We start from the raw sequence: 10,866 nt of genomic DNA on the forward strand, positions 1-10,866 counted from the left end.
GTCTGGGTACAGCCTAACTGGTTCTTCTGCTCAGGCTGCAAAGCATAGGTCAGACTGCATTCTCATCCGGAGATCTGAATGGGGGAAAATCTGCTTCCAAGCTTACTCCAGTTGTCAGAATTCATTTCCTTGTTGTAAGACTGAGGATTCCAGCTTCTTGATGGCTGTTGGTTGGAGGCTGTCCTTGGTGCCTAGAGGTCACCAGCAATTCCTAGAGCAAGCTTGTCTAACCTGTGGCCTGCGGGCTGCCTGCAGCCCAGGGCAGCTTTGAATGTAGAACAACACAGATTCGTAAACATTTTTGGCGAATTTTGTTTAGCTCATCAGGTATCGTGTTCGTGTATTTTGTGTGACCCAAGACAATTCTTCTTCTTCAAATTTGGCCCAGGGAAGCCAAAAGATTGGACACCTCTGTCCTAGAAGCTGACCACAGTTTCTTTCACATGGGCTTTCCCAACATGGCCACTTAGTGAATCAAGACAGCAAGAAGATCTCAAAAACAAATCTGCTAGCAAGACAGACTCAGATATAATATAAAGTAACTGCAAGAGTGTGACATCTCATCACCTTTATTGTATTCTATTCATTAGAAGCAAGCCACAGGTACCATACTCACTGAAGGGGAGGGGATTATATGAAGGCGTGAATACCAAGAGATGGGAATGATGGGGGCCACCTTAACATCTGTCCGCCACACTTTGCCTTCCTCACTTCTTAAAGGTGTACCTCCTGAGCACATGCCCCAATAAACCTGCTGTATGCAGCTACCTATCTTAGAGTTTGTATGCAAGGAGGCACACTGGAGGCAGGGAAGTGAGTTAGAGACTACTGCTGTAACTTTAACTATGGGTGATAGTGGTGGGAAATTGAGTAGCAAATTTTATTTTCATTAATAAATGTATAATCATTGTTCTTAGAATTTAGAATTATCATGGCCTATCTGGAAACAGAATCAACCTAAAACTAGAAGGTGTCTTCAAACAAGGATACACATAACAAAATAATTCATTTCTAGGGCTGTAGAGCAGACTAAAGATAACCAATAAAACAAGACTATGTTCCACAGTGTGAAAATATATTTCAGACCGCAATCAGTCATACAATCAAAAGAGATGATTATTACTTTATTAAGTTAGCACAGATTGGACTTTTACAAATTGTAGAAATGGTCAACAAATAGAATTATCCTATTAGGGGCTGATATTCAGAAAATATATAAGCAACTGTTGGTGTGATAACAGGATAAAATTCTACCCTGTATATCAATACTTTCATTTTTAGCCATCCATTTACAATAATTACTTCTCACTTTTGTTTACTTAGTCATATACAGAGTGATATAAGTGATCATCAAAAGGATCCATTTTCAATGATTTCTACACCATGTTATATGTATTCTCCACTGGAAAATTTATTTTTCCTTAGGTCTTTGAAGTGTGAAAATATATATATAGTCCTGATCTTATTTCTAAAATGCTTAAATCAATAACTACAAAACCACATGACCACATTTATACACTATATTGTCAGAAAAATATTTTAGAATATTTTGAGTCATCAATAGCTTATGATTTCAGTGGTGTTCATGGGTATAATTGATTGCTTTTCAGTTTCAAGCACATTCAAAATTTATTACAAAAGAAGAATGGTGAAACAAAATATATGATCTGCTCTTGGTATTTCAGGATGCTCAGCAGTCACACAGAAACAAATGTTTAACTTCTTGAGGAAGCAGAACAACAGCCCTTCAGAGAGGGGTGAGCCTCTCATCCTCTGTCATGAAGGCATCATTCATGTGCCCTCCCTTCATGTCCAGGGGATCACAGGGGATGCCATTTTCAATTGTGTTCATGTTTTCACACTTATCTTCAGCGTCATCCACTTCAGATGGTTCTTTGTTCTTTCTAAAAGCACATAAAAAAGAGTGATTGGCTTCTAGAAGGACCATAAGCATGGTTGCATATGGTCTTCTGTACGAACATGGAGAACAGGAAGGGAATAGGAACCTTAGAACAATGAAATAATTAATGATATTGTGTAATTTTCAAACGAATTTCAAAGACCATAAAGAGTTGGTGAGGTGAAAAGATACTATCAAGTTGAGAAGTCTGTATAGATGACATATACATAGTGATCAAAACAAGTGGTCTTATTTAGAATACTAAAATCAATATAGATGAATATGTATATGAATGAATATGAGTGTATATGCACATATATACACAGACATTCACACACACAAATTGCATGAAGTAATGTGAAGAAAATGTATAGTAAATTCGCAAGTTTAAAATCCATCTCTAGGAGAACAACTTAATACCAATTGAATTGTTAAAAGTAATAAATTCCTCTCATGGGATTTGACAAATTAATGGTCTGAAAATGTTGAGTGAAAAACAAATAGAAATGAGCTATCACAAAGCAAATTAACATTACTTTGTAGAAAATAGGTACTATAAACTTCAGAAATTGCTGCTTGGCTCTACTCATTACAAAATAATTGTGTTAATTTGCAAGTCACAATTTTGGAACTCAGAGCACATTTTCCCTAACTACTTTACAACTTGTAGTTATAATTCCAGGTCACTCCAAAATTCCATATGACAGGAAAATTTTGAGTTTCTCATAGTTTCATCCTTTGTAGACCTTGCTGACTCCAACCCAAGTAATATGCAGATCTGTAGTATTTCTTTGGAGTGTGGAAAACTGTAGACTCAAATTCTAAGGGTTTTCCTGTCTTTTGTGAAAGACTAAAACAATGAGACAATTATGCTTGATATCATGCAGTAAAAGAAAAAAGAGAGGTGGGTGCCTCTAGGCAACCAAAAGAAGTAGGGGTTTCCCTAAGGCTTATCACAGGTTGGATGCTGGAGCACCACTCCATGGTGACATCATGGAGGAATGATGTTAGGCATGAGGCTCCTGGACTTGCAAAGGATTCTCTTGTCCCACGAATTTGTGGAAATGCCAAATAGCAGAAACGAAGAGATCATCTGGCTGAGATGTTAGGCACTGCAGTGGTGACCAGGGTAAAGTCCCACCACTATGGGAGTCCCTCAGGACCTTGGTGAGTCTCTAACAGGTGAGGAGATGGTGAAGGTGCCCCAGTGATGACTGAGATGGAATTCTTATTAGTCCTGCATGAGAATGTGCTTTAAAGAAGATGGTGGAAGAAAGGGGAGAAAAGAGAAAGCCCTTTTTTTATAGAAGAATGCCAACGAATATAGAAAGAGTAATAGCAACAGAAACTCACCACTGTAATAATAATTGATTCTGATGAGGATTATCAATGGATACTAAACCATTACGTGAGGGATGGTTAGAGAACAGGATATTCACATGGTCTCAAGATATCACCCCCATAAGCAAAATATTAATTCTAAAAAGACACTTGTATTTTGCCAAAAGAGAAATCTAGTGAAAATTTCCAACAATGAAAAAAACTGACAAGTCTGTCCTGATGTCATACACTGAGTAAATCACATATATGTTTTCCTGTGTTCCAGCCCCACCCCTCCAATTTGTTTTGACCTAAATCTCATAATGAGGAGCCTAATCAGAAAATCCAAATTTAAAATGTTTTGCAAAACAGCTGATCTGGACTCAGCACAGAGTAGGCATTCAACTCTATGGGTGGATGAATCAATGAAAGTAGATTAATGGCTGACTGGCTGGATAATAAATACATGGATGGGTAGGAGATGGGTGGGTGGCTGAACAAATGATGAAGGATAGATGGACAGATGGATAAAATAATCAATGAATGTAGTTCAATTGCTGGTTGGCTAGATGATAAATTAATGGCTGGCTGACTGGATGGACGGATGGATGGATGGATGGACAGATGATAGATGGTAGATTGAACAATTAGATGTATGTATGTATGTACGGACTAACGTTGTAGGTAAAGTTACTCAGGCAGTAACCCTAGGTAGACCTTGAATGGGCTTTACCACAAGAAATAAGGAAGGAAGGAAGGAAGGAAGGAAGGAAGGAAGGAAGGAAGGAAGGGAATTTTACACACAAGAAATTTCTTGTATCTCTTGTATTTTAGGCTTTGCTGATGGTTTATTAAATAATTTCAAATAGTTGTTCATTTAAAACAAAGGTAAAGTAGAATTCCAATTCTGTTGATCCCAATGTCATCATTTGAAAGTATTTTATCATTGCAGATGCCACCATTAAATATCACAATTAGACACAACAGGCAATCACTGAATTGCAGATGCCACATTTTAAACATTTATTAATAAAACTTCTGGCCCAATGCTGGGTTGAAAGTCAGGAGTTGTGGTCCTAGAGACCTAGTGAAAGACAGGCTGCTATATTTTTCCATCCTTGGGGTGAAGACACAGCACTGGCCATGCCAAGCATCAGCAATCAGCAATCAGCATGGGTTGGGGTGGACATAGATTTTAATGTGAGAGGATCCTCCCAGGTGAAATTACCCACCAGAGGATTAGAACACTTTGGTTCCTCTTCCTGTAGATAGGTGTATTGTCACTTTCCACATCCTCCAGAAAGCAAAGGACATCGACATTCTATAACCACCAATCACATTACTTCCATTCATACTATCCAACATTCACTAACAGCTACATTTTGAGTGTCTACTATGTGTATGGAAGAGATACAGTTCTTGTCCTAAAATGAATTCAATGAAAGAGAAAAATGCCATATACACTCATCCTCCCTCCCCCCATTTTAATGCTTTATAAGAGAGAGGAATGTTTCTTCTAAAGATGAAACTGTAAGTAGCAAATGTCTATAAATTATCATTAAAAATGGCTATACTCACGTAAATTCCCCAAAATCACTCCTCACTGGGCTTGGAGTGAATAATTTTCCACAACAATAAATAGATTGTGGACAGAAAAATTTTACCCTGATATTTGTATATGTTAAGTATGAAACCTGTATTACAAACATTTTAGTAAAGGAAGCATTCTGAAGTAGGTGGCAATGCAACAGTAGTCTTTGAAATAATGATTGCCGGTGCCTATTGTCCAGTTTCTTCAGTTAATAAAAAAAAGTATTTATGGAGTCAGAAGAAAAATGACAAAGAGCTAGACGTACGTGATCATTACAAGGAATCTCACTTCCCCTTCCCAGCAACAAGGAAAATTATTCATCAGGCATCACAAATGAATGGGGAAAACTAAAAGGAAGATGTAAACAAATGAGGACAAGTTTTTCTTCTTTAGAAGAACAACAATATCTCAAACAAAAAGATTCCAAGGGGAATTGCTGTGGAAATTTATCAAACTGAGCTGTGTCAGTGACAAATTAGGTGCATATTGTTCTTTTACAACCTTAGATCCAGTTGCAGAGTCCTGGCATTGCTGGACTTCACAAATTGCAGTGTCAGGAACTTGCTGCTTGGTGGACATGATAAGCAGCTCAAAGGTTATCTAACAGTAATGTATCACTTTGTCACGTTTCATAGTGTTTGCTGTAATAAACTGATTCACTACCTGTGCGTTGCTTTTACTAAGAATAATAAAACTTAACTATCTTTCTGGATCATTCTGATTTGATGTTCTGCTAAAACATGAGTTCTTTTCCTGAAAACTAAAATCAAGTGTTAATTACTTATGCTATTCCTGCAATGTCAGAGGATTCAGGAAGAGGATGAAAAAACTGATTAAAATACCTGGAACGAGCTCCTAGGAGCCCTGAGAGTGAATATCTCTCATATATCTCATAAATATAGAGAGAAGAGGGGCAAAAGAGGGGAGAAAAGAAGTATCAGGTGTGGCCCTCAGAGCTAGGGGATGTTGAGGAACAGGGTTTGCTCTGTTATAAGATAAAGTAAAGGTGCCAAAAGCAGAAAGAGTATTTCTGTCCTCCTTCAAACAAAATAGAGCTGACCGCCGGGCATGGGGGCTCACACCTGTAATCCCAGCACTTTGGAAGGCTGAGATGGGCGGATCACCTGAGGTCAGGAGTTCGAGGCCAGGCTGGCCAATATGGTGAAACCCCATCTCTACTAAAAATACAAAAATTATCCGGGCGCAGTGGCATATGCCCGTAGTCCCAGCTACTCGGGAGGCTGAGGCAACAGAATTGCTTGAACCCGGGAGGTAGAGGTTGCAGTAAGCAGAGTTCTCACCAATGCACTCCAGCCTGGGCAAGAAAGCAAGACTCTGTCTCAAAAAAAACAAAAACAAAAAAAATAGACCTAAAGAGGCCGGGCGTGGTGGCTCACGCCTGTAATCCCAGCACTTTGGGAGGCTGAGGTGGGCAGATCACAAGGTCAGGAAATCAAGATCATCCTGGCTGACATGGTGAAACCCCGTCTCTACTAAAAATACAAAAAAATTAGCCAGGCATGTTGGCGGGCGCCTGTAGTCCCAGCAACTCGGGAGGCTAAGGCAGGAGGATGGCGTGAACCTGGGAGGTGGAGCTTGCAGTGAGCCAAGATCACGCCACTGCACTCCAGCCTGGGTGACAGAGCGAGACTCTGTCTCAATAAATAAATAAGTAAATAAAGCTAATAAAGAGCCAAGATCCAAGAATAGCCAGAAAGACAATAAAAGACAGACAAATATGATTTTCAAACGGGACAGAATCAATTACCGGGGAATTGAGACTGTCCTCAGAATCGCTCTGGATGATTCTGGGGGAAAATAGGGTTACTGGAATGATTTGAGTGGGCATTGTAGCACAGCGAGATTGATGGCCTTTGAAATCAAACCTATCTGGTTTTAAATCCTGTTACTATTACTTTTTAACCATGTGACTGTAGGCAAGTTGCTTTACATGTGCCATATAATAGCAATGATAATGCTAATGATAATATTAAGTATTTATTACATGGTAGAAATCAGACTAGGCGTTTTGTATACATCATCTCACTTAATTCTTACTGCGATATTATGCGTAGTTTATTATCACTGTTTTTGAAATCCATTGTTTTAACCACTCAACCACGACTACGTGCCTCATCCCTGTTTTTCAGATGAAGGAACTGACACTCAAATATGTAGAGTAACTTGTCTTTCAGAATGAAACAAGATGGGTGAAAGGAGTTGACCTAGAACTCTATTTACTGTCCCCAGGCTTTACTCAACACACATTAGATTTTTATCAGGTATGCATATTTAAGAACAGCAAAGAAAAACACTTGCTATATTCGCTATGACATTCTCATTTTATTTACAGCTCTATTTTTAAGACTATTCATTTAATTAAGACTTTGTAAGAATGTGAAGTTTCAGGATATAAAAGTGTTGACTGAGCCACATCCCCTTGTGTGAAAAACAAGATTTGTGGAAATCCAAATGCATTTTTATTTACTATTGACCTTATGGGAATAGAAGTATAACTAGAAACAAACCAAGCAAATTTACTAATGACTCTACTCAGCTGGGAGCATTAGCTAGGGTTCTATGTCCTAAGCCTTTGACCTGGCTTTGTTACTATAAGATTATAATCTCCTTCTAGGCAAGGACCATCCATGTTATTTATGTTTGTCTCATCTACAATACATACTATAGCTCCTATCACAGAATGGATGGTCAATAAAACAATAAAATATTTTTACTTATCTGGGCTCTGGTTTCTGGAGGGTTGGATTTGAATCATTGTTAAAGTCCCTTCCTAAGCCCCAGTTGTGATCTTAGATCCAACTAAGGTCTAACATTATAACAGTCTATTTATATACTGGATTCAATATCAATTCTAGTATGTACATGTAAATCTGAAATTGTGCTGTGTCCACGACTCTCCTTATAAACCACAAAGTTCCAGGTTATATAAAATTAGCACTTTGTAACTGCTTTTTATGATCATGCTAGTAACTTTAATAGATATAGCACTTTCTAGCATGTAAACCACTAGGTATATTCTCTGATTTTGTCTTCTCATCACTACACTATTAAATATTGTCATCATTTTCCTTATGTGACCTGCTCAAAGACACAGCTAACAAATGCCAGAGACTGGAAACCAAAACCAAGAGTCTTAGTTTAGTGCTCTATTAAAACACACATCACATTATCAACTTCATCACCATCACCATCACCATCATCACCATCACTATCACTATCACCATCATCATTATCACTACCATCATAAAATTGACCATATAACTAACACATCTACTTCTAGGCTGTGGCTAGACACTAAATCTAGTAGAGACATTATTATGAAGTATATGCAGTTCATCTTGGTTGCCTTCCCACTTGTTCTGCTCCCTGATAGTTGCCCCAAATTTTAAAAATCACGTTTCCAAGCTTTTTCCTTCAACGAATCTCTCATTTCCACAAACTGCTATTCTCAACTAGAGGGCAATAGAGAAGCAACCTCTTCTAGGTATTTCACAAAGAGGTGGCAGCTGTAATGGTGTGCTAGATCTGGCTGGTATGGGTTTTCAAGGGCTGATTGCTAAATATTCAGAATTTTTCAGCCTTGATGGGAAAATGGCAAATGCTACAAATCAGAGTATTTATTCAGAATTTTTCAGCCTTGATGGGAAACTGGCAAATGCTACAAATCAGGGTATTTTTTAGACAGAGAGCTGGTTAACCAATTCACTACTATTGTGGTGACCTGTAGACCTCATAGGATTACTTGCATTTTAAAAAAGTGTTTATTCAGCATGGTAGTGGCATCAAAACAGACACATAGACCAATGGAACAGAACAGCAAGGATAGAAATAAATCCATGCATTTATGGCCAGCAGATCTTCAACAAAGGTGGCAAGAACACACAATGAGGAAAGAACAATCTCTTCAATAGAAGGTGTTAGGAAAACTGGATATCTAGATGCAAAAGAATGAAACTGGATTGTTGTCTCACACCAAATACAAAAATTAACTCAAAATAGATTAAAGAATTAAACATAAGACCTGAAACTGTAAAACTACTAGAAGAAAACATAGGAGAAAAGCTCCATGACATTGGTCTGGGTAATGACCCCAAAAGCACAAAAACAAATTCAAAAATAGACAAATGGGATTTACATCAAAATAAAACGTTTCTGCACAGCAAAAGAGTTAATATCCAAAAATACATAAGAAACTCAAACAACTCAATAACAAGAAAACAAATAACCCAATTTAAAAATGGGCAAGGATGTGAATAGAAAATTTTCAAAAGAAGACATACAAATGGCCAATGGGTACATGAAAGAATGCTCAACACCACTATCATCAGGGAAATGCAAATCAAAACCACAATAAGATACCATCTCATGGCTGTTAGAATACCTATTATCAAAAAGACGAAACATAGCAAGCGTTGGTGAGGATGTGGAGGAAAGGGAACCCTGGTACACTACTGCAGGGAATGTAAATTAGTACAGCCATTATGGAAAACAGTATGGCAGTTCCTCAAAAAATAAAAAATAAACTACCATATGATCCAGCAATCCCACTCTGAGTATATACCCAAAAGAATTGAAACCATTACATCAAAGAAATTTCTGCACTTTTACGTTCAACCCAGCACTATTCACAACAAGGTATGGAATCAACCTAAGTGTCCATCAATGAATGAATGGATAAAGAAAATGTGGTATGATGAAATACTATTCAGCCTTCAAAAAGAAGGAAATCCTGACATTTGTGACAATACGGATGAACCTGAAGAACAGTATGCTAAATGAAGTAAGCCAGGCACAGAAAGACAAATGTCACATGGTCTCATTTATTCGTGGAATCTAAAAAAGTTGAATTTATACAAGCAGAGGGTAGAATGGTGGTTGCCAGGAGCTGGCGTGGGTGGGGGGAGATGTTGGTCAAAGACACAAAGTTTCTCTTAGACAAAAGGAATAAGTTTGGGCAATGTACTGTACAGCATGATGACTATAGTTAATAATTATGTACTGCATACTTGAAAACTGCTAAGAGAGTAGATCTTAAATGCTTGCCCCCTAAATTAAGTATGTGATCTCCTCCCCTAAAATAAGTATGTGAAGTGATGAATATGTTAATTATTTGATTTAGCCATTTCATAATATATACATATATCAAAACATCACCTTATATGCCATAAATATATACAACTTTTATTTGTTAATAACACCTTAATAAAATAAAACAAGCATTTAATAAAATCCAAGCAATGAGTTGGTGAATTAGAGAAGTTTCTACAGTATGATGGAAAATACCAAGATATTTTCCACAATATCTTGGTGGAAAAGAGATCCTTTCCCAGCACCTCTTAATCATAGCAATAGGTTAAGCTGATCTTGGATAATAATAATTACTGTTTATTTACTGCACACTATATCCTAGTACTTTATACACATTTATGTCAGTCAATCCTCATGAAAGCCCTGTGAAACATCATCTCCCTGTTGCAGATGGAGAAACTGAGATCCCTGGAAATCAGGTGACTCAACTAAGATTATACAGGTAAAGGGAATAGCTGGTATTTGAGTTTACCTAGTCTGGGCTCCATTGGTTGCATACTTGCCACTCAGTGTCCCTGAATAACTAATATAATGGTGTTATTGGCAAAGATAACAGAATTGTTAAAGCTTTGCTGAGAAATTTCCTCAATAGTAAGTTTAAATATATATATGTGTATTAGATGACTCTGGCACTCTTCTCCATAGAAGCAGAATGGTGACTTAGATAATCCCATGGTCCCTCCAGGTCTTCTAAGTTTAAGATTCTGTACCACACACATATACACCATGGAATACTATGCAGCCGTAAAAGGGATGAGTTTGTGTCCTTTGTAGGGACATGGATGCAGCTGGAAACCATCATTCTCAGCAAACTATCGCAAGAACAGAAAACCAAACACCGCATGTTCTCACTCATAGGTGGGAACTGAACAATGAGATCACTTGGACTCGGGAAGGGGAACATCACACACCGGGGCCTATTATGGGGAGGGGGGAGGGGGGAAGG

General features: G+C 37.9%; 1 protein-coding gene across 1 annotated transcript in view; it reads right to left on the reverse strand.

Annotated features, from left to right (window-relative positions):
- Positions 1 to 1,099: 1,099 nt before the first annotated feature.
- CLTRN (collectrin, amino acid transport regulator) overlaps positions 1,100 to 10,866 on the reverse strand; it is a 22,971-nt gene continuing 13,204 nt past the window's right edge. Inside the window, exon 4 of the mRNA XM_017888579.1 lies at positions 1,100 to 1,904. Coding sequence (XP_017744068.1) covers positions 1,748 to 1,904 — 157 coding nt within the window. The 3' untranslated portion in view covers positions 1,100 to 1,747. The remainder of the gene's footprint in view (positions 1,905 to 10,866) is intronic.

Source organism: Rhinopithecus bieti, unplaced genomic scaffold (genome assembly GCF_001698545.2).
Source record: "Rhinopithecus bieti isolate Rb0 unplaced genomic scaffold, ASM169854v2 scaffold_18471, whole genome shotgun sequence".
NCBI lineage: Eukaryota > Metazoa > Chordata > Mammalia > Primates > Cercopithecidae > Rhinopithecus > Rhinopithecus bieti.